The sequence below is a fragment of the Xenopus laevis genome, chromosome 1L, assembly GCF_017654675.1.
Source record: "Xenopus laevis strain J_2021 chromosome 1L, Xenopus_laevis_v10.1, whole genome shotgun sequence".
Taxonomy (NCBI): domain Eukaryota; kingdom Metazoa; phylum Chordata; class Amphibia; order Anura; family Pipidae; genus Xenopus; species Xenopus laevis.
Genome location: NC_054371.1, coordinates 148,150,777 through 148,175,580, shown reverse-complemented (window position 1 = coordinate 148,175,580; position 24,804 = coordinate 148,150,777). Strand labels below are relative to the sequence as shown.

The 24,804-nt window shown below is 37.0% G+C and overlaps 1 protein-coding gene across 2 annotated transcripts in view; it reads left to right on the top strand.

Moving 5' to 3' along the window:
- Window positions 1-24,345, top strand: part of LOC108695542 (contactin-associated protein-like 4) — a 181,362-nt gene extending 157,017 nt beyond the window's left edge. For both annotated transcript variants that reach the window (XM_041564659.1, XM_041564662.1), the window contains 7 exons: window positions 2,947-3,186; window positions 6,821-7,042; window positions 8,771-8,904; window positions 10,971-11,058; window positions 19,153-19,374; window positions 20,620-20,691; window positions 23,074-24,345. In XM_041564659.1, the coding sequence (XP_041420593.1) occupies window positions 2,947-3,186; window positions 6,821-7,042; window positions 8,771-8,904; window positions 10,971-11,058; window positions 19,153-19,374; window positions 20,620-20,691; window positions 23,074-23,273 (1,178 nt within the window). In that variant the 3' untranslated portion in view covers window positions 23,274-24,345. The remainder of the gene's footprint in view (window positions 1-2,946; window positions 3,187-6,820; window positions 7,043-8,770; window positions 8,905-10,970; window positions 11,059-19,152; window positions 19,375-20,619; window positions 20,692-23,073) is intronic.
- Window positions 24,346-24,804: the final 459 nt, after the last annotated feature.

The window sequence follows — 24,804 nt, the reverse complement described above, 5'->3', positions numbered from 1 at the left end:
AAGTTCGTATGGTAAATTCAAATTCAAATTTTCGAGTTGAATCTTTTGTCAAAACTCACAAATTCAAGTTTAGAAAAATCCAAACTCGAATTTGAATTCAAGATCTATATCTTAACCCTAGGAACAACTCAAAATCGCCACCTAAAACCTGCTGAGTTCAATGAAGTCAATGGCAGAGGTCCAGTGACCTATTTGTAGATGTGAATAGCGTTCCTGACATTCAAATTTTTTTCCAAGAAAAAAACTTGAATCGAGTTCTGTTTGAATTCAATTTGAAGTCCACTTTTTGGTTCGGTAATATTTATTTAAGTTTTAGACGTTTTTTTCTTAACTAAGATACCATTTGAGTTTCAAAGTCATTCAAGGTCATTTAAGGTAAAGAAAAACTCATTCAACCTTTGATAAACATGCCACTTAATGTCAAATTTGACATTTTCTCTGGGTGCATTAATACATGGGGTATTGCTAGGGAAAATGCTTTGTTTGTGCCAATTCTGTACATTTTATGATCTGTGTCATGGGTTATATTTATTATTAATATACAAACATACATCCTTTGTCCTTTTTTAAAAAGTAGACCACAGGGAGTAAAATGATGGTAGGTGGAACAACCTGCGTTGATTGAGCATTTGGTCCTTAAACCAACAGTTGGTTTACTTAGGTATACCTAATATGGTCCTCAACACAAGACATTTTATAGTGTGCGTTCAGTGCAATTATATGTCTTATGTCTGACTATTATCTGTAGGGCAAATCAGGTAAATGTCTGCTAATTGTAATTATAGTGCTGTAAAAAAAACCAGTTATTTAAACCACCAAAATGCCCACACAGTTTGATATCCATAAAAATGAAATCATTTGCACACAGCACCTTGTAATTGCACATTAGCAGGCCTATAATGTGTTAGGGGTAGATTACTGATGGAACATCTTCTTTGAATGCAGCAGATGTTTGGAAGATTTCTAGAGTTGGATTATAGAATAAACTGGCATTCTTTCAGATTAATTTCATTTATTGGGTAGAGTACTAGTTGTAAACTGCAAATCCTTGGTAAGTAAAATTAGACAATTTGCTGTTCATATGTGCCAAACTTGAAACATTTAATTAACTAAATGAAAATGAAATCTACTTTGCAATAAAGTTTTAATAGACACATATGGTTGCTATATTTTAATAAATATTAAAGTACTAAAACAATTGTTTTCTTCCGGACTAAAAAGCAGCATATTATATCTTGAGTTTTTTAATATATTAGATTACAAGCAAGAAATGAGGCATTGGTATAGTTAATAAAAAACAATCATGGCCCTATATGAAAGGATATTTTTTTTATAAAAGGTGGGTGTCATTTGGTCATGTTTTACATTCTAAAAAGTGTCTATATCATGTTTATTTCCCAAATTATTTCAGAAGTATAACAATGCAAGCCATGTTATACATTTAAATGTTGTATGTTTATGATAAATAAAGCTAAACCTAATTAGCGGTGTCAACCCTCTTAATACCTGTTTTTGCAAATGACCATATTCCTATCCAATAACAGGCTAGTTCACAGGCCAACCAATCAGATACCTTGGAGATCAGCAAGTGTATGACCAATTACAGGGTCTCTAATTCTTACTTTTTATTGTTTCTTGTTTGAGTTATTCATTGGAATTTTAGCATTGCATAATGCAAGCTATATGGTCCAAACCAATTTATATTCTTGTTCACTTCTAGTGTTATAATCCCTTTACAGAAAGTTGTAAGGGGATTAAAGGAAAAGGTTTGTTTAATGTAATAGAATAGCTAAATATCAGATAGACAGAGAGATCCTATATTACTCCAATATCCTTCAGCACTACTGTACTTCATTCACACCTTCATATAGTGGAACATCAATTTTACATCTCCTGAATTTAAGTTTTTCATCATTTTACATTGTTGTTTTGTGATCCCACCTATATACATATTATGCATAATTTGACATTTTCCTGTATTTTACACCATTTCTGGACCATTGGTCCCCTGGAAAATGCAAAATGGGGGTTCTACTGTAGAAAGTATTGTATTGTATAGCCTCCTCTATTTGAAGTATTAATCATTGAAAAGATCTTCTGTAATTATATTTGTTTAGAAGGTTTTGACCCTTTTTCATTTTCTTGTCTAAATTTCGAAATGTTTTGCATTGTTTCTTTATAAATGTTAATTATGTAACAGACTTTTAAATTTGACTTTTTAATCCTTGCTTAGAGCTTTACATGAAGGTTTTTCTATTCTACATGTACTTAATGCATGGCGTTTGTCAATTCCTAAAATCTTTTCGTAAAAAAAAACTTCACGCTACAAAAGTTCTTTTAATTACAAAATTACAAAAGGTGGTGAAATGGACATATTAGATTCAATGGAAAATCTTATTTGTTTGATATGATTCCTAACCATTTGATCTTTGGTGGAATTTTTTTAGATCAAATCAAGAGTTCACTTCAATAGATTTGGAAAAAAAAAATCTGTATTTCAATTTGTACAAACATTCAGGAATTTGTTATCTTAGACCTTCCAAAATAACAAGTGGATTCCATAGAAGTCTATAAGTACAATTTCAATTCGACTTCCCTTGTAGTGCTTAGGTGATTGCATATGATCAATACAGGATGACTCATTCTGACTTATTTTACAGGAAGGAAGATAAATCACTTCATTAACTTTATTGGTATAGAGGCTAAATATATATAGTTTGCTTTGTTTCGTCTACAAAGATTAATTTACAAATAAGTTCTCTTGGGAACGTTATAAACAAAATACGTCTAAACAAAATAAATTGTAAAATAAATTACAATTGTAAAATAAATTGTAAAATGAAAATAAAACCAATCTCTAATATACACTAAGGACAAAATTATCTTATCTTGGAAATTTTTAAATTTTAATGGTTAAGTGACTTCAAATGCTTGTATCTTATACAGGTGGAACAGCATCAAGACAGAAAGGATTTTTAGGATGCATCCGTTATTTAACATTAAATGGTATTGCTCTTGACTTGGAAGAAAGGGCTAAAGTGACACCAGGAATTAAACCAGGATGTCCTGGACACTGCAGTAGCTATGGAAACCTATGTCACAATGGAGGAAAATGTGTAGAAAAGCAAAATGGATTTTCATGTGATTGCAATTTCTCTGCTTATGGAGGACCATTTTGCAAGAAAGGTACATACAATGACTTGTCTTCAATTCCATATGAAACTGTTTATTTTATAAACTAAAAAATTTAAAAAGATTTTAACAGCCTAAACATATTACTATTACTCCTATGCTAAAACATACTGATGGCCTTTTTAAAAATGATTAAACTGATAATGCAGAATAGGCCCTAAATAACATGTCTGCCTTGGAAATCTGTGCCAGCATTACTAAATATTTAAACTATATATTTGTTCCTGTAAAACACTAGTAATTACACACAATGTTGTACATTGACTATTCTGACAATGGGTATCAAAGCGCAGCAAGCACAAACCTTGCTTTTTGTACCCTGTCTTGTGCTTTTCATCAAGGATACAGTTTTTCGAGTGTTAGACCTGCACTCCTTCCTGTTGGCATCTGTCATGTAGGTGTCCCTCATTCCATACCCTGCCTGTCCCTGTAACTTGTCATTTAGATGCACAGGTAGGTGCACATGTGCTAAGAAGCACTGTCTTTATCATCTGGTCTATGTTGGCTAATAAGGACAGGACGATCTTGCTCCCACTGCTCTCTGCACCCCTCATTGAATTTGAATGGGATGAAAGGTGCAGAAAGCAGCAAGTTATATGAAGCAATTGTGTAGTGAATAAGCACTAAGGGGCATCATACAGATACAGTAAACATTGTTTGGGCATCACATGGTGCATTTAAGCATTCATTTTAATGGAAATTTATACAATAATCATCTGTTTAATGTGTAACTATAGACACACCAATATGAGCCAAATGTGTAAAGACAATCTTGTTCATGTCTATTTATGTCTGGTGAATTTTTAGTCTTCATTAAATCTACGGCAGATTGTTTCCCATAGTGGCCCTAGCCCTCCTACCACTGCTTTTGCAAGGAGACATTATATTGGCTACAACGCAACACAGTACATATACTATTAACATATGAATATTGTCAGAAAAATACTTTTTTATAAGGCAAGTCTCTGTGTGATATGTATTTGACAATAGTATACGCATGTTGAAACATCTATAATATTTTCCTTTAATATGTGGTCATTTAAAAGCTCTTGTACTCTTGTATATGTCAAATATTTAGTATTCCATCCAGTAATATTTTAAACATTAACACATTAAAGTCCTATGCTAAGTAAAAAAACATACTTGCAAATTGTAGAAGGAATTTAAATATTAATTTGTCTTCCTATGTGCTCCTTTATAATTTCTGTGTATTAAGATATTCTTCAAGCTATAAAATAGATCAGTCAACCCCCAGGTTTATCATTACAAGCAGAAATTAAATTGAAGAAAGTCATAAATGTCATCATCTCGATATTGGACTTTATGTAAGTCATGTATAATTACTCCCAAGCGTTGACCTAAACAGTCTTTAAAATCATTCCCTCTGTATCTGTTTTTTGATTAAATCTAATGAGATCATGTCTAATACTAATAGGATTCTTCATCAATCTAGAGGTATAATATATTTTTAAATGTTTAAAATTTTGAAAAAAAATCTTAGTTAACCTGTAGGCCTCATTAAATTGAAGAATTTCAAACCTCCATACAAACCATACACTATATTGTAACTAAAACTACCCGGAACATTTAGATGATTAATTAACATTTTGTTACCTGTGGCATTAAGCTAATTAATGGTGCAATGGAGAAGTCAGAACTCCCCTGCTGCAGTTCATTTGTATAAGAATGTAAAGGTGTGAACGGAGCATAATTAAAATCCACCTTTTAATAGCTACAGATAAAGATAAAAAGGGAAGGAAAGCTAAGTGTAAACAGAATATTTATTTAAAGTTCAGTTTAAAAGCAAAGTTCAGTTTAAAAGCACAGTATTATCTAATGGCTGAACTCTTATTAAATTTCACAATTACAGGTTGCTACAATATCTATTTAAGCCAACACAGAGGAACACAATTCAATGTGGCATATGGGGTGTTATCATATCTAATACTGCAAAAATATATTTTGGCATCATGTATAATATGACACCTTTAAGGTATGCAATGGTAAATACGCTAAAGTAGTTTCAAGATTGCAGATAACCATGCAAAATGTTTGCCATATGTATCCATTTCAAAGGTATAACTGGTGATACTTATGAACATAGTGAGTTTCTATCAGTACCATCAGTAAATGAGCATGTGTATTCACCATTATAGGATGAGCTACAAAGGAAAATCAAAGGGGTATAAGTCATCTGAATGACGTGCAACTTAGGTGACTGGTAGGAGCAGGTGGGAAGAAGCCTACATGCTTTCCTTCTCCCGCCACTCACCAATATATCTCAAAGTAATTCAATAAGTGCGGTATTCATGGGCTATACTATAAGAATAAGAAGACTACTATGAATGCAAAATGCAGTGTTAAAACATTTAAAGAATGCACACTTTTTTATGCACTTTGCAAACTGTGTTCTGTGTGTAAATGGCTCCTCTATAATGCTGGGCTTAAAAATGTATATTTCAAGACACAAGTTCAATATATATATATATATATATATATATATATCACTTAAAATAATACATAAAATAATACATAAAAATAGAGGTGATGATTTAAGTTCCAGAAATGTTATAGATTTAATTAATTAGGATTAAAAATATTATTAGGTTCTTCAGAAAGAAGCTTAACATTTTTTTTAATTAGTATCTAATGGTTCAAATAGATCCATACAAAAATGCTGTACTGCATATCTTACTGTAACTATTCTGACCCAGAAAAGATACACTTGATAAGGGTAATAGACTATATTCTAGAAATAAGACACCAAAGGGACAAGGTAGGACTCTTCAGCACTTGCTCCCTCTGACGATAAACAATGCCTTAGCAATAAATATGAACGCGTTCCTCAATTTAAACCTTCCAATTTACTTTACTGGCAGGGGAATCCCATAATCTTTATTAGAAACATAGGAACACAAAATATCCATTCCCAGGCCCAGATTTGCAGAAAGGCCACCAAAGCCCGGCCCTAGGGTGGCAGGATTTTATGGGGCGGCATGCTGCCCAACCACACCCACATTGGTTCAGAAACACTGAGGATGCATAAGAGATAAAATAGTTTTTTAAATTTCCCAGTGCCAATCCCCATTGCTCCAGTCCAGATGATGAAAATTTTGGGTGAATAAAAGGGAGAGGACGGGGGCGACGAATATCAGCGGGACTAGGGATGCCCACTGTGTCAATCCGGCCCTGTCCATTCCATGGACAGGTCAATATGAATAATTCCAGGATTTTTTTTAAAGAAATAAATATTTTTGACCCATAATCTGCAGGCACAAGGACAATTCACACTTTTATAAATACTATTAGCCTGAAGAGATATTGGCTATCCAGTCTAATGTAAATCATATGATGAGGTGATCACACGTCTCACTCTCCAATCACACTGTAGAGTAACTTGATAGGTTAAAATAAAATTTTAGACTCCTTATTGACTATTTCCGATTTGTTTGAGAAGGCTGTTGCTATCAAATTTGATTATACTGTATGTATTATTGTATTTCATTTGGAAACAATTTTGTTTTTTAGGAGAACAATATAAGTTGGAAATTAATTTTAGAATATGATTCTCCTCTTAGGCTCTTATTCCAGTTCTAATGATAACATGCAATGTATTTTTATTTTTCAGAAATTTCAGCATACTTTGGTGCTGGATCTTCAGCAACATTACTGTTCCCTGAAAATTACACCATATCCAGAAATTCCAGCTGGCATTCTTCTACTCAGCAGACAGACACAAACAGTAAAGAAAATATTGCATTTAGTTTTCGAACTACTCAATCGCCAAGTTTATTATTATTTGTGAGCTCTTTCAATAAGCAATATATTTCCATCATCATTGCAAAAAATGGTAGGTTTTGCCTTTTTTTCCATCTTCTAAATGTTATTTTTTATTGTTTTGTTTCACTTCTGAAGTAGAACTCAGAAATCTGCAAATCACCAATGCAATAGTAAATATGTTATCTGATAATATACTGACTGTGAATTGAACATACAGTAGCTGTATGCATTGTTCACATAATGTGCTAAAAGTTCAGGAATTTATTGCTAGTACAGTGATTGAGAGATTTGTTTCTAAAACACACTGTAAGAACACACAGGCAAGGCAGAATTCACTTTCCTTTTCCTCCCTAAAACATCAGGTCAGTGTGACAGTTTGTCTGTTGAGCTCTATGCCTCAAGAGTTATACAATGTAAGAACTTCAAGAATACATGTTAAAGGATAGCTGATGCCATTAGAGTCTCAGTAAAATCTTTTTAATAAAATGAATTCATGAAAATTATTTACATGAGTTATGCTATTAAAAAATACTTAAAATATTTTAGCAGAAAAAGTAACTATTCTTTTCTGCTAAGTGCTTTACATGTCAATGGGGTAATTTATAAACAGTGGGCAATTTGCTCATGGACTGTAACCCATGTCAATTAATCAACCAATTGGTGCTATAGGTCACTGTCCAGGTGCATATTTGCCTGGTCTAAAAGTTTAGTTTATGATACATTTAATTTAGTTATTGAGTACACAGCAATTATGGGTGTGGGATCTGTTATCTTGGATTCTTGGAATCTGGTCAAGGGATCTTTCCATAGGGCAGAGAACCATGCCTTAATGCTACTAAAAATAGGATTTTTTTTCAATCAACATAGTTTTAAGCTAGTTTGGTTATTATTAAGGTCTCAGACTGGATTTGCAAAGCAGGAATATGCCTACAGGGGCTGCATAGAACTGCACTGAATGGTGCACATTCAGTGTTGCGTGCTGCACAGTCCACTTAGATGCTTAGAAAATGAAGAGTAAAGAGACATAGAACAGTATAATGTGCGCCAGGATCTATAATGTAAAAGAAAATAGCGGTTTGCTCATTTCAGAAATAGGTAAAAAAAAGATCCAAAATAAATAGATCTAATTGTCTACCTCACAAAGGCAACAGTGAGGAGATGTAGTCTTCCTGTTTGCCCTTTTCAGCCCCAAAAAAAAAAAAACACTTAGGTTTTTTTGTCATTTGAACAACAGACAAAAAGCATGTTTAGCACAAGAACTATGGGGCAGATTTATCAAAAGGTCGAGGTGAATTTTTGAATTCCAAACATTTGAATTGCAAGCTATTTTTGGGTACTTCAACTAGGGAATAGTCTAAATTCGATTCGAATATCGAAATTTATCATGTACTGTCTCTTTAAAAATTTGACTTTGACAATTCGCCATCTAAAACCTGCCGAATTGCTGTTTTCGCCTATGGGGGACCTCCTAGAATCTATTTGGAGTCAATTGTCGGACTTTGAAAAATCTAAGGTTTTTTTGGGAAAACTTTGATTCGAAGTCGATCGAATGTGCTATTACTTCGATTCATACGATTCGATCTAAAACTTTTTACATTTCGAAAGTTTTTCATAAATCAAAATTCAACCCTTGATAAATATGCCCCTATGTGTTGCAGTTATATTGAAAAAAGAGAGTATACTGTCCCTTTAAAAAATATGTCTGTAAATGCTTGTTAAGGTATTTACTGTATACAGGAGCATGGCCTTGTTTTGCATTGCAAAATGTAAGTGATAAATACAAATATTATTTTTTCAGGTAGTTTGCAGATTAGATACAAGTTAGAACATCATCTTGATCCTGATGTATTTAACATCAATGCAAAAAGCTTGGTTGATGGACATCTCCAGAAAGTGAGACTTTTAAGAAAAGGAGAGGCACTCTATATAGAGGTAAGAGACTTGAGACAAGACATGAAAAGGCCACTGAGAGAATCGCCAAGTGTCACTTTTAACTACCTGCTTCCTTGGATGAGGAGAAAAAAGTAATAATTAAAAAGTTGAACAGACAGTTCAAGAATATGCTGTCATCCAAGAATCATTTAGAATAAATTTAGTTTAGGATTGGAAAACTTGATGCTTCAAAACTGAACTTTCAAATTTAGAGAAATGTATATGACTGTGTCCCAGACTTACCCCAGCTTTGCCATTTTACATGAATCAATGAATCATGGGATACATTAAGGCACCTGATAAATGGAACCATAGAATTCATGTAAAAAAAAAAAAACTCATAACTCAGGGGGTTATTTATCAAAGTCTGAATTTATCCCAATATTTTCTGCTACAAACTCTGATCAAATCCGCTAGGGTTTATGCACTCATTTATCATTACATTTTCCCTAAATTCTGCTTTGATTTTCAAGGTTTTTTTGGATTTTTAATCTGCTTTTCACAATTTTTTCGTATTTTTTGCCCCGAAAACTCTGATTTTTGCCCGAAACCCAGTGCACATCAAAAAAATCATTGGGACTTCTCCCGTTGACTTATATGCAACCTCGACAGGTCTGAAATGCCGGATTTTCTGATTCAGACTTTTCCATCCTCTAGGTTTAATAAATTCCAAAAAATGTGTGATTTTTTAAAAGTCCGATTTTATTTTAAAAAATCACAAATTTTGATTTTTGCATTCAAAGTTTAGTAAATAACCCCCTCAATGTTTTTTTAAGGCTTTTTGCCACCAGAATTTTTCTTTCGACTACATACATAAACAATAATGTCCAGACTTTATTAAAGTATAGGACAGTACATGGTGGCAATGTTTTGATGTTGTGCACATTTGAACATTGCTTTTTACACATCTTTGTAATGTATGCCATACTTTACAAACACAGTGCAGTGAATGATTAAAGAGCATGCATGTAAATCACCTGTTTTTTACTGGCTATTCAGCACCCCCCCCAGGAACCCCAGCATAAGTGTGGGCATAAGTTAAGTTGCATCCACTGTAAATTAATGTATTGTATAGTATATTATAGTATTAAAGTCTAACACATTTTATAGAAAGAAGGTTAGTTTTAATCTTAGAATGAACTATAGTACCTGAGACTTTCTAGACTTTTTTGAAGCAATTATGCATTTAGAATACAGTGGTTAAGCAGCTAAATTGGGCACATTATTTAAAGAAGGAAAAACAGTATTTGTATTTAATTTGGTGAATATTGGTGTGTTTTCAGTTGTTTTGGTTTGCCTGTTAACTCACCTAGTTAATTGAAAGGGCATATGCAATGAAAGGCACCCATTTTACTGCACCGATAACAACTAATTAGCAAGTAGCCTTTACTGGTAACCTGTTCAAATGTTATCTTTAGTTGCTGTGGGTTACAAAACCTAAGAAATTGTTTTAATACATGTGGTCCACATGCTTAGTCAACTACTCTAAAGATGCTTCAGCATGGTGTACAAACAGGCAATGGACTACAATGTGTTTAGTTTAGTTAAAGAATCTTAGCATAGTAGTGAGGAATGATTTCTATGGTTCACTACTTTGACTGGCTTGGCCGGAACTGAGATAGTGATTAACATTCCCTAGTGAGTTTTATTTTAGATGAAGGTCTGTTTCTAAAACAGAGTTCAGTAGTCTTTATTTAAATGACCTCAAGCAAGGTATACAGTATACAGTATATATTACTAATATAATTTGTAGTAATGTCATTGTCTATGCAAAGTCTAGTGAATGAATGAATAACCCCTTTCTGAGAATTATTCATGGTTCAAAAGCAAATAAGCAAGCATCATTATAATTGTGCATGTACATTTAAAAAGTGCTTATTATGGCACTGAGAGAAAGAAATTAATGTGCCATGAGATAATATTTACTCTTTATGCATCCTGTAATAAACCAGTCAAATCCTAAACTTCATGAAACCTTATATACAGAGTCTAGTTAAACAGCAGATGTGACCAAAATGTTTTATCACTTGTCTATTTTATAATTAATATACTGAATATAATTTCAGGTTAACAAGTATACAGCTGTAAAATTCAGCCTAACATCAAGTACAGCATTCAAAGCAGTTCAGTTTCTTACCCTTGGTAAGATATTAGGTAAGTCGTTTTTTCATTTATGTCTGATTTATTTATTGCTACAACTTTTAATAAATAACTGTAACATACTGTAGTAACATAGTAACATAGTAAGTTAGGTTGAAAAAAGACACACATCCATCAAGTTGAACTTAAGTCTGTATATAACTTGCCTAACTGCTAGCTGATCTAGAGGAAGGCAAAAAAACCCATTTAAAACCTCTCCAATTTGCTTCAGAGGGGAAAAAAAATCCTTCCTGACTCCAAGATGGCAATCGGAACAATCCCTGGATCAAATTGTACTTCCATAGCCCTGTATTCCCATTATAATTCATGATAAAATGTACCTTTGCCAAAATTTTAAAATAACACTTCCTAGAAGATGAACATATATTTTCCCTAATGTATTTTACTATTCTCTCTTCAGTTTTAAGTAGACACTTAAGCACTTAAGCTTTTTATCAGTGTCTGCATCTGCAATACATGCTTCTATTCATTCAAGGAGGGAATGTTATGACAGATTGTGAACACAAAATGTAACTGCAGACACTGATGAAAAGTTCACGTACTGAAGCACCTCCATTGTGAAGGTAACTTAAAGTTCAGGGATGCTGGTACTCTGTCAACCTATTGACCTGCTGCTATAAAGCATTTTGTAAGTATGATTTTAGATATAGTTGTTAAAAAATGCAAGGAGGAGTAAGAAACAGTAGTTTTGGAGTGGATTATTATTATTTAAAGGGATTCTGTCTGGGGAAAACATGTTTTTCCAAAATGCATCAGTTAATAGCTCTCCTCCAGCAGAATTCTGCACTAAAATCCATTTTTTCAAAAGAGCAACATTTTTTCCAAAGAGCAAACTTTTAATTCTGAAATCTGACATGTGGTTAGACATATTGTCACTTTCCCAGGCGCCCTTAGTAATGTGACCTGTGCTCTGATAAACTTCAGTCACTCTTTACTGCTGCACTGCAAGCTGGATGCCAGCCCCTCCTTTTCCCCTTAGTAGCCCATCAGCAGAAATGAAGGGAGTGCAACAAGATAACTAGTGATGGGCAAATTTGCGCCGTTTCGCTTTGCCGAAAAATTAGCGGATTTCGCGCAAAATTTGCGAAAAAGGCGAAAAATTTGCGAAACGGCGCCGGCGTCTCGTTTTTGATGCCGGTGCCCGTTTTCGACGCCGGCGCCTGTTTTTCCGGAAAAATTTTTTTGACGCCGGTGAATTTTTGCCGCAAATTTTCGCGGGCGTTTTGCGAATTTATACGCTGGCGGCAAATCACACAAATTCGCCGCGAATTCGCACCTGGCGAATAAATTCGCCTATCACTAAAGATAACAGCTCCCTGGTAGATATAAGAATAGCATTCAACTGCATCTCCTTCGGTTACATTTGTTGGAGAAACAATAGCTTAATTGAAAGTAGTTACAAAGTGCTGGCTCTTTCTGAAAGCAGAGGATCAAGTAAAATGGCCTGAGATAGCTGCCTGCAAGCCAATATTGCAAAAAAAATATAACTATAAGAATACACTTGTTGGTTTAGGAATAATATTTTATTCCATAAATATCATGACTGTATCCCTTTATTAATTTGAATTTTCCTTAGAAACCAAATACCTCTATAAGGTGCTGATAAGGGGGCTGATATAGGGAGAACAAACCTTTGAGTGAGAGTGGTAGAGCATGTAATTGAAAACAAGAAATCAAATTTCAAGGAAATATGTAAAAAAGGAACCAGTGAAAATTATATTTAGCGTGCAGCAGATGTTCACATCCAATATATTTAATTTAATATTTTATAGTCTGCATAAATGAAAAATGAGACACTTCTCTTGATGCTATAAGTAACACGTTTAAATTGTATTATTTTTTTCACTGTTTAATATAATAACATTTACCTTGCGTACTGGAGACACTTCCTAGAAGTGTCTCCAGCTTTGACACTGTAAAAAAAAACCTTGTAATTATTGGACTTACTAAATTGTCTTTACATCACAAGCTGTTTTGCTAAAAAAATATTAATGTGAGTTTCAACAGCAAGGTTTTATCATCTTTCTGAAGAATTAGCCTCCTTCAAAATCCCTTCTTTAATATTACATTATTAGTCATGACTTACATATGACTCAATATCATCAATTAACTCTTTTAACCCCAATAAAACACAACACAACATTACATGGGTGGAAAAGGCCACAGCTTGTTTTATTAAAAACTCACCAAGCTTAGGGAAAATCATCCACCAACATACCCATATTATTAATTCTTATTGTAACAAATGCATAACAAATGAATAAGCTGTGACATTATAAAACAATAGCCGCTTAAGGCTGCATAACATTTAACAGTAGCTTATAATGAATTCACATTACTCTTCAGAATCAACCTATTCTCCAGCCTAAGCAAGCCTCCGTCCTATTTCCTCACTTACTGTGCCTCCTTGCCCCTAAGCCTAGCCCCAGGCCAATCTCACCTTAACACTCCAGCCCCCTTTTTGGCTATCCATTAAGGCAGCCCTACACCGCCACTGCGCTGCCAGCTTTCCCACCTTATGCCGGCCGCACCACCCCACCATGCAACTGAAAGGCTCTTTCCACCCAACCTTCAAATTAAGAGTAAATATATCCATGTCCACATCTGACAGATGAACTCCATCCCTCCTGTAATAACTCGGCATATCACTCTCCAGCTTATTATGTTTTACCACAACCCCACCGGACCTTCTGATGAAGGTGCTAAGCAACTTGTTCAGCTTCATCCTGCTCCTTTCCATTGCGGAATTATCCCTTGCCCACCGCCATCTTAGGCGAGGTACCATCTCCGACCATACCACCACCACTCCCATGAACAATGAATGAATCAAATCAAACTTAATCAAAGATCAAAGATCTTTTTGACTCTTAATTCCCATATCATTACCCCCTGCATGCAATACCAGAACATGGGGGTGCTCTTCTTTCGCTGTTTTTTCCATCAGTCTGTCAAATAAGCCAGGCCATTGAAGACCCGGAAAATCAAACCATTTTACCTCAACCTGGCGTTCCGGGAAGCCCAGCTGCTGACCTCTTCTCCGAACTGCAGCTCTCCTTTCCGCCCGGCTCACAAAGGAATGTCCAACGATCCACACACGCCGACGATCACCTTGAACAAAATAATAATCACCACAACCAACTGTGAATTAACTCCATCTACTTTCCAAGAGCCAATAACCAACCCCCTCAGTTAAACTTTATTGTAACAATGTTGGAAGTACATATCTCTGAAATCTCTGTGATTCCCGCCTGCCCAATCCTCTTTACCACCCTCTCGCCTAGGCCAAGTCGCGCCCCTCAGTAGCAGCACCAATTCCAAAGGAATGTGATCCATACTCAAGTGGGGCGGGGCCATGCCCAGTTCTTCCAAACCCCTCTTAAAAACCCTCAGAAAATGAAATCTGGTCAGCGGCGTGCCATCGTTATTGAAATAAGAAGGGGCCATCCCGACCTGGCTGAGCGACCAAAAATTATTGAACATTACTGTAAGGGCAAATCGCCCTCCCCCCCTGTAAGGCGTATAGCACCACCTGTCGACCTTTGCCTAACTGATCTCTCTTAGACCAGCAAAGCCATATTCCCACATACTCTTGACACAATTCCACATCCCACCTCTGAAGACCCCAGGCTGCCCGTTTGCTGCGGCTTACCAGCTCCCCAATCCGAAAAGCACCAAAGAATGCCAAAACAAACGCCACCCAGAATAACAAAGCTTTGTATTGTGAAAGACAAATTTTATTTAAAATGCTAATCAATCTTTCTAACAAGTTAACTGACATAGGGGTCCGTTTACTAAAGCATGGTAAAAATATGCACACAAAATATAGACAAATTTGTAGCCAAATATGTGTTCACCAGTTTACTAACCTGCGAAATATAAATATAAACTTGAGAATTTTCTTGCGCAAAAATATGTTTTCGGCAGTTATCGAATTCGATGAAAATAATGCAACGTACATATTAACGCCTGCTTTACTAAACAGCAAAATGTGCAAAATACAAAATTTACGCATGAATATTCGCAAAATTTTACCGCCACCTGTGTAGTGGCGTAAAAGTATTTTTTTCGCCAGAAAATTCTGAAGCAGCAGGAAATATCCCATAATAATATAATATACCCATTATTCTTTGCTGACAGGAGAGAGATCTGTAGCTATTGCTGACAGGAAGTTTTGGCTTCTGCTTCTATCTGTTGCAACAGCAGCAGTTTCAGCTCAGAGGCGTATTATTGGCAGCGGGCATCACAGTCCAAGGATCCGTCAGCATCTACGCTTTTTTGTTTCATTGTGATTGGCTACATTAAACTGTGCATTTCTATGAAGCAAAGAGATTGACTGATATGATTTCTTGTTCATATGATGATTGTCAGAAGGGTTAATATGATGCATACATGTTTGATTGGTGTTACTCTGGTAATGTTGTTGGATGGTATAATCACCAGTCAATAAAGTTTATGAGTTTTGAAGATGCATTTCTGGCCATTAATGTCACAGTAATAATTGCCATAATAACCGCCATAAAACAAGACTATTTCATAGCATAAATATTCGCAAAAACTTTGTCCCCAGAAAAATGGCAACTCGCTAAAATTACCACTAACGTAAGCTGGTTTTTTAACGTAGTTACCGCAAGTGATCGCAATGACTTCTGAGCACATCGCAGTTTAGTAAACTTAGTCGTTGCAAATATTCTGGCGGAAAAATATTCTCAGCAATAACATTCGGAAACTTAAAGTCAAATTTACCTCACTTTAGTAAATGGACTGCATAGGCCTTCTAGAGTCCTGTTGTATGCGACCCCTCTTCAACCCTTTAATTGCCTGCCCAGTGACAAAACCTTTTGAAAAAGCCTCCCAACCGTGTAGTTTAAACCAAAAGGCCAAAGCCACCTTACTCTTCTCAATCTGGGCTATTGACCAACCTTGCTCCGCCATCCAGTATACCCACCACAGCATTAGTTCCTGCCTGACCAGTGGTGAGTGTGTACCCGAAGCCCATTGCACCAACCGCTCGGCCACCGATGATCTCACCAACCCTCCAATCCTTTCGTCCCGAGTTGCCACAGGCACGTTGGGAAGCTGTGGCCTTCCTCCTGTGCCAACGGAGCCAATTTTCAAAAAAAGTCCCACTGGAATCGAGACAAAGAGTCAGCAATCTCATTTTGAACCCCAGGAATGTGCACTGCTCTGAAACCCACATTAAGCTGTAAGCAGCGTAAAACCAGAACTTGTAAAAGTCGCACCACCTCAGCCGAGGAAGCTGACTGCCTGTTTATCGCCTGAACCACCCCCAAATTGTCCAATACAAATATCACTCTCCTGTTCTTCGTCAGACCTAACCCGGCCCACTCTCCCTGCCATTCCTCTGCGCACCATCTTCCAATATCAATTTTCCATTGAATGAGTCCAGAAAACGCCGCCAAATTATCAAATCGTCTCTGACCTCTTTTGTCAAGCGGACGTGGTGATGAGGTGCCACTGCCCCAGCCAACAACCTGCCCAGCCTGCGACAGAACACCCTGCCCATCACAATCACCCGGCAAGCGAAATTTAGTCTACTCAGAAGCTACCTGCTATGCCCCACCGGCGCCTCTCTGAAAGGGGGTTGCCCTCTGTGCCATCATCAGACGTAACCATAGTGGCATATCCACAGGGGCGTAACTACAGAGGAAGCAGACCCTGCGGCTGCAGGGGGGCCCAGGAGGTATAGGGGGCCTATGAGGCCCTAATTAATGAGAAATGTCAATATATATTGGTAAAACAGGACAACCTCTGGAAATGTTGGGGGCCCTAAAATTAATTTGCTGTGGGGCCCAGTAGCATTTAGTTACTCCACTGCATATCCAACTGATCCCATCTCATCCCTGGGTTGGCCGATAGCATCTGACGAAATTGCTTGTCATAACGCCACCAAGCTTAGCCACCGTAAACCCTGTACGCCTCCCAAATCCCATCTACATAGCAAAAAAGAGGGGAACAATGCTCCGGACGTTTCTTGCCAATTATACTGGCTAAGATACAGAATGCCCTAAGCCAGTTGCCGAATGTCTTGGGGATCTTCCTATAACACTTGCTCCTCTCCTCCTCCTCTTTTTTCCCATCTTTCTTTTCCTCGTCCTTTAACTCCACTGATTCCTCCAAAGGAAGAAGGGAAAATATTTCTATGAATTCCCCCTTCCAAATCTTTTCTTTTACCTGTTTCTTAACATGTGAGCCTAGGGGGCCTGCAAATGACACGTAAGGCCTCCTCTGAGCAGCCTCCAGAATGACTCCCGGGACCAGCTGCTAGTTGGCTCCTTTAACCCTTTGCTCACTTTGACCAGCCATACCAACTTCATCTTTCTCAACCGCTCCTTCCATCCCAGTGGAGTGCCAATTCCCTTTGGGCACCTCAGACTCTTTCCTGACCAGCTTGCCAGCCACCCTTTCCTCACCTCTGACCCTCACCTTGGCCACACTCTCCCGGGGCTCCCTTGCATCCCATTTCCCTAAAAATTCTTTCAGCCCTTGCAAAAAACCTTGAGCATTGAGTGTCCCTGATGCCCTGCTGGAGGACTCACCACCTGGCCCACCAGAAGCCCCTTCCAAGTGGGCCGTGTTCCTGTTCCCACTTTGCCGCCGACTCCTCGGCCGTGATTCTTTGGCCGCCGATCCCCTGCCGTCACCTTTCTCCCTTCGTCCAGTGCTCCTAGGGGCGGATTCCCAACCAGAAGGAAAAACACAAACATGAGCAGGGGAACCAACTTCCCTCTCCCTACCCCGCCTGTGCTCCCTCCGATGCCTGCTGTCCCCCCTGCTGAATCTGCTCACAGACCGGCTCCTAGACCTGGTGCGACTACCTGGCCTGCTCCAATACCCTTGCCCCCTGCTTCGTGACCCAGCACGGTGAAGGGAATCCCACCTTGGGGACCGCCGGCCAGATGTGGAGCTGCTCCCACTGTGCTGCCAGCCTTCCCTGGGCCTCCCTCCATAGCCACCAACTGGGCTGCATTGCCTCTGCTCCTCCCTTCTACCATGCCTGGCCATGTCCTGGGCCTCCACTCTCTCCCCCTCTCTGAGTCCTGTAGCCCCTGTGGCTGCCGCAGCCTCCCCAGTGACGCTGCTCCTCCCAGTTTCCTCTTCTCCCTGACCACTGGCCGTATCCCCTAGCCCCTAGACATAGAGCTGCTCTGGCCCCCAGCCGCCGATGTCCCTTCCTGCTCCTGGCCTTTGGCAGCCTGGGCCGTGAGACTTCGCCCCCTCCTGAGCGCTCCATCCCCAGTGCCTGCTGCTGCCTTTCCCAAAGCACCGCATGACCCCACTTGCCTGCCACTCCTTGCCGCTGTGTCCTCTGCGCCGGCCTACTGCACGTCCCACCCTCCATGCTCCTAGATGGACCCGGGCCTGCTGATGGGCTCCTCCTGCGCCTTCTCTCATTCCCGGTCCCTGGGCTCAGGCGATCAGGGGGTCGGGTCCTCCTCTGTGGCCACCTCCTACTGTCCTCCACTGCAGTCGCGATGCTGCCTTGTCTCACGGCCGACCCTAGCAGCGCCACCAATTCCCTCCGGATCCTCTCTCCCTCTTGGCCTGCCAGCGTGATCCGCAGTCCCTGCAGCACATCACTCCTGTCCTGTGCCATCCTGACGGAAACACTGCCTCCTGTGTCTTCTGTAAAAGGTAGGACTGCTCTCCCACACTTTTTACCTCCCTTTATAGGCTCAGCCCTGCCCCCTCCTTTGCTCACCTTTGCCTACAATCTCCACAATGCACCAGTCAGACCATCCCCATAATTTCCTTTTTGTCCCTAAGTCATGCCTTACTTCGCTCCACCTGTTCCAGGGTCCCTCCATAGGCCTCTCCCCTTCTGCTATTATAATATGTCAAATCCTTTTAAGTATTAAACATGTGAGCTTGTACTGTATATGTTTATATATCCAGCTAATTAATGTCTAATCAGATAAACAAGGTTTAATGGAAAAATTAAATGTTTTATTTTACTTCATTTATTTCATACCAAATGGCTTTGTAATATTTTAATTATTACCTTATACATAATGTAATCTCCAAAGAAGCTTTTGTTCGAAAATAAGAGTCCATATTTTTATTTTACAGCAGAAAATGTTGATGTTGACCTGGAGACAATGAAAGCAAATGCAAATGGATTTATTGGATGCCTATCTTCAATGCATTTTAGCCATATTTTTCCTTTAAGAACTGTTTTCTATCATGATAAATCACCACAAGTTATAACAACTGGGCATATTTCAGAATCCAGTTGTGGTTCCGTAAATGGTATAGAGTCAACATCAAGTGAATCAACCCATACATTTGCAGGTAAATTCAGGCAATTTCACAATCATTTTGTACTCTTTGTGGGTTATTTATCAAAGGTCCAGTGTTAGAATCTTTTATACATCAAATGAACTCAAATCAAGGGTTATTTATTTAAGACAAAACTTGAATGGGAAAAAACAGATTCTACGAGTTAGAGTCCTGAAACCAGCAAAATTTGAATTGACCCGTGTGTGGGTCCCTCGGCTTCCCCAATTGATATCTGTCCGAAAGTCGGGCAGATGTTGATCGGACAGGATTAAAAATTGTGTCGGTTTGCGGACCTGTTCTGTTTGTTAATGCAGTCCCGCAATCTGATTGCCTGTATTGCTTTAATTATGATCCGATAGTTGGGCACTAGGGCCCACAATCGGATTAATCTGATATCGCCCACCTTGAAGGTGACCATATCAGGAAGAGATCCGTTTGTTTGTCAAAATCCCCAAACGAGAGGATCTCTATGTGTATGGCCACCTTAAAGCATGATACAGTACCTAGATAGAACTTAGAGGCCCATTTATCAAAGGTCAAATTTTGAATTCATGTAAACTTTTTTCATTGGAATATACTCAAAATTCGAATGGGAGGTTATTTAAGAAAGAATTTGAGCATCTAAAACTCGAACGAATATTACAGACATGAAAACATGAATCTAATCTGAATCGAATTTGACTAAACGCTAATCAAGTTTTTTCTCTGTCAGGAAGGCTATTGACATCTTCAAATGGGTCACTGGACCTCTGCCATTGACTTCTACATGAACCTAGCAGGTTTTAGGTGGCGATATTTTTCCCAGGGTCGAGGTTTGATAAATCTCAAATTTTGAATTTGAATTGAACCAGGAGAAAAAGAGAGGATATTGCATTTCAGCTGTATATATACAGATGGAAGTCAGAAGCAACACAAACATACTGTACTGAAATAGAGGTACTTGGTTTCAGAATAAAAAGGAGATCAATATGGTCTTGCAACCCTTGAGTTGCCAAGGCAGAACAAATGTATTTAGATGGTATTAAGCTGCATCTTTTAATTCAAATACTAGAGAAATGCTAGAGAAAAGAACAAATGCCACAGTGAGCAAAATGTAAGGGTTCAATGAATTTCAGAACAGAAACTTTACCTATAACTTTTTATCCATTTAAGCACTGATGGTCCATACTTCTTCCTAAAATAATGTTAATATTTATCTACCAATAAAAGTGTAAAGACCTTAAAAAGATGCAACTTTTTCTTGTTTTATGCTTACAGATCATTCAGGACCAAAAGATGAAAGAGAACCCATAGCTAATGCGATCAGAAGTGACTCTGCAGTGATTGGGGGTAAAATGAAAACAAAAGCTTTGATTTTCTTTCTTAAAATACTGCATATATGAATATTTAAAAAATGAATAGTTAAAAGCATTCCTTAAAAATCGAAAATCTGCTGTAAATATTTTTATTATGAAATATCTTAATTATGATTCATTGCAATTGCAAGAAAATTGCTATTGCTTGTATGTTTTCATGTGCATTTGACTGTGTGCATTTGTATTTAATGCACATTTAATATAAACTTACTTTGAGATTAAATTTGATTGTATCCATACTTCACGCAGTAATCAAAAGCAGGAACTAAATAAACTGATGTTCACCTACTGTATGAATAATCATTAGATGGGTGAAGGGGGTAAAATACACTATGCACAATAATTCTCCAGTGTGCATCCAAAAGTATACTGTAAGTCCAAGGTATCACTAAAGTGCACAGAGCATGCAGATTTTAAAATATGCACAGCAGATGTTATCAAAGGACAAGAAAATGAAATTGGGCTGGAATGCACAATATGACTGCCATTGTCACACATACCTACATCACACAAAATATAAAACATGCCTGTGTCTAAAATGTGATCCAAGTCACCTGACCAGGCACAGAAGGTAGGACTTAGCCACCATAGCTATTTGTGTAAGGGTCTGGCACAGCTTTATTTAGACCACAGTTCAGCCCTTGTCATAATATTGATATAACTTCAAAATACATTAGGAATTGATAAATGGAATACCTATTTTATACCAAAGTAATGCCTACTGCAAATGCAGTGAGCATTTGAAGGAACAAATAACACTCCATTAGGAACAAAAATCCTGCCATTACTTGTAACAACTCATAAACAAAGGCACAATTGGCAGATGTACACACCGCATTTTGAATAGCATTTTGTTCTTTTCATTTTATTTCATGCTTAATTTTTTTACCATGTTACATAGTTACATAGTTAAATTGGGTTGAAAAAAGGCAAAGTCCATCAAGTTCAACCCCTCCAAATGAAAACTCAGCATCCATACACACCCCCCCACACACACATAAATTATATATACTCATATCTATACTAAGAATAGAGTTTAGTATCACAAAAGCCTTTGATATTTGTCTGTCCAAAAAATCATCCAAGCCATTCTTAAAGGCATTAACTGAATCAGCCATCACAACATCACCCGTCAGTGCATTCCACAACCTCACTGTCCTGACTGTGAAGAACCCCCTACGTTGCTTCAAATGAAAGTTCTAATCTTCTAGTCTAAAGGGGTGGCCTCTGGTACGGTGATCCACTTTATGGGTAAAAAGGTCCCCTGCTATTTGTCTATCATGTTCTCTAATGTACTTGTTAAGTGTAATCATGTCCCCTCGCAAGTGCCTTTTTTCCAGAGAAAACAACCCCAACCTTGACAGTCTACCCTCATAATTTAAGTCTTCCATCCCACTAACCAGTTTAGTTGCACGTCTCTGCACTCCCCCCCATATATTTTAACCCATTATGGTGGGGGGGATGTAAGCTGAACCACTTACTCCATAGCCCCTCTGCACTACTATTAGGCATGTCAATGCATTCCAAGTTCCAAAGAAGAAAAATATATGAAGATAAAGTAGGAAGTGACAAAGATCGACATGTGCATATAGATTTTAATACACATACATCTTCATGCAGATTTTCTCAGAAAGTGAAATGAAAACATGACAGAAGCAAATGAAAGAATTGATGGCGGAGACTCATTAAAGGAAATATCCAGATGCTTATTTGAGCATGCAGTTAACTTAAGGGACTGAATATAGCAGTTTGTTTACAGAGTAGTAAGAGTTAAGGACTATTCCCTTAGTAAAAACCTTGAAAATAAACCACTAATTCATTATTAGCTGTTCTATACAAAGCAGATGTGTTCCTCTGCATTGCCAATGAACATTGTATTATGTTGTTGATAATGAACCCACCAGACTGTTTTTAGATGCTTCGTGTCTGTACTGATAATGAAAACACTGCATTGTTTTATGCTGTTAAGAAATTGGAGTCTATACACTTATACATCTCATAATGAAGACACCAATTTTTGAAATAATAATGCAGAGCTATTAACAGAGGGCAAAGCACAACACATTGCAATGCATTCTATTTACACTTACTAACACAAAACACTTGATTAGCTACCTGTTGCAGTATAAAAGGTGTTGGTGAGTTAGTACAGTGAGGGATTTGTTATCCACAACAAAATGTGCTTGACATACACAAAAGTGCAATGAAATTCATTATTGTAATTTTGTATTTATTCAAAAAGTTACATAAAGGTGAATTTGTGTTATGCAACTAAAAAACTGAATTACATTTGGCTGTAAACACCCTATATTTTCTTAATCTTTTCTTGACTTCTTTTAAATTCAATTTCCTCCAGGTGTGATATCAGTTGTGACATTTATCCTGCTATGCATTACAGCAATAGCAATTCGGATTCACCTGCAAAAGAACACATATAAAAAAAACGAAGCCAAAGCCTCCGAAAATGAGGATAATGCAGACACAACAGCGGCATTGAAAACTGAGATCAGTATGCAAAACACAATCAACGAGAGTCAAAAGGAATATTTTTTCTAATAGACTCCCATTGTCTAGCTGAACAATGAGACACAGGGAATTTCTTGCTAAGCAAGGGGCACTAGCAGATCAACACAATAAAAAACTGTTCATGCACTGCAAGCAAACAATGGACTGGAGATGTGTTAACTGGACATATAATCAGTCATAGCAATGACTAGAAGAGGCCTCTAAATTCTACATGCATTTCTTAGGTTTCATAAATGCATTTTTCTGTGAAAGTAATCCTGTATTGTACACACTTTTATTGTAGGTAGTGTCAGATTGTTCTGATGTGATTCTTTAAACATGCAAAATTCCAATATTTGATATAACATTTAATTAATGGACTGTTCAGAAGTTTCAGATTTTCAATATCTATTGTGGTTTGAATTGTTTTGTTCAAGATAAAAGCTTGACTGCAATATCCTATTTCAAAAGACAGGTTATTTGTGTTACATTGCAAATTTTAGTAGTCTAATGGGAAAAAGTATTTAAATCAGATCAATACTGCCACACAAAACAAATAAAGCCATGTACCTTAGTGTGCAAAATTAGCATAATATCTGATGGCATAAAATGTGTCACTAATACAGAAAACTAGCATGATAATCATGAATTTAAGCACATTTTTAATTTAAAGAATATTCTATTAAAATCATATTTTAACATGATATGACCATAATGTCATTATAAAATTCCTACCTAAAGATCGAAGCAGAAATTTGCGAAAAATATATATCTAATAAAACTCCAAAAGGAGAGAGAAGACTTATTAACTGAGGCACTTCTAGAAAAAAAATACTAAGATAATGCAATTTGTTTGATAAATTTATGTTTTATTATAATGTGAACTTTGGAGAGTATGAGGATTGGTGCATTTTTAATGTTGCGGCTATTCTTCAAAAATAGTCAGATTACAGTATGTGAATTGAAACTATTGTTATTAAAATGGTCATTTATTTTATTTGTAAAGATTATTTTTATTTATTAAACCCATGAATTACTTTTCTGCACTGTCTTCTTTTTTTGTTGTGGGCAGGGCTATATTTGTGTTAATTTCTTCCTTTTTTAATAAAATTGAGAAAATGTACTGCTGGACTTGAAAACATTCATTTTCCCTAAACTAAATGTATTGAATTTAAATCCAAAAATATGTTCAACTATTTGTATGTTGTATGGAATTTTACATTTTTATAAATAATTGCATTATGTTTTTACAATATACTGAAAATAAGGGATAAAACAGTGGTTATATACACTGACAGTTATGGCTTCATATCAATGTATATGAATAGAAATATTTTGGAGAAAGGTGAGTGACAAAGTCTGTAATAGTTATACCAGATGGAGAATGTTAAAAAAAGGATTCTCCTTTGAATTAATATTTAGAATTCTAAAACAATTTTCATTTGATCTTTGTATTTTATTTCTGTGGCTTTTGAACTATTTACATATTTTTCCTTAAACTTTTCACACTTTCTATAAGATTAGGACATCACCCGACATGTAACACCTAATGGATATAACCTAGCACCCTGTTGGTTTGTAA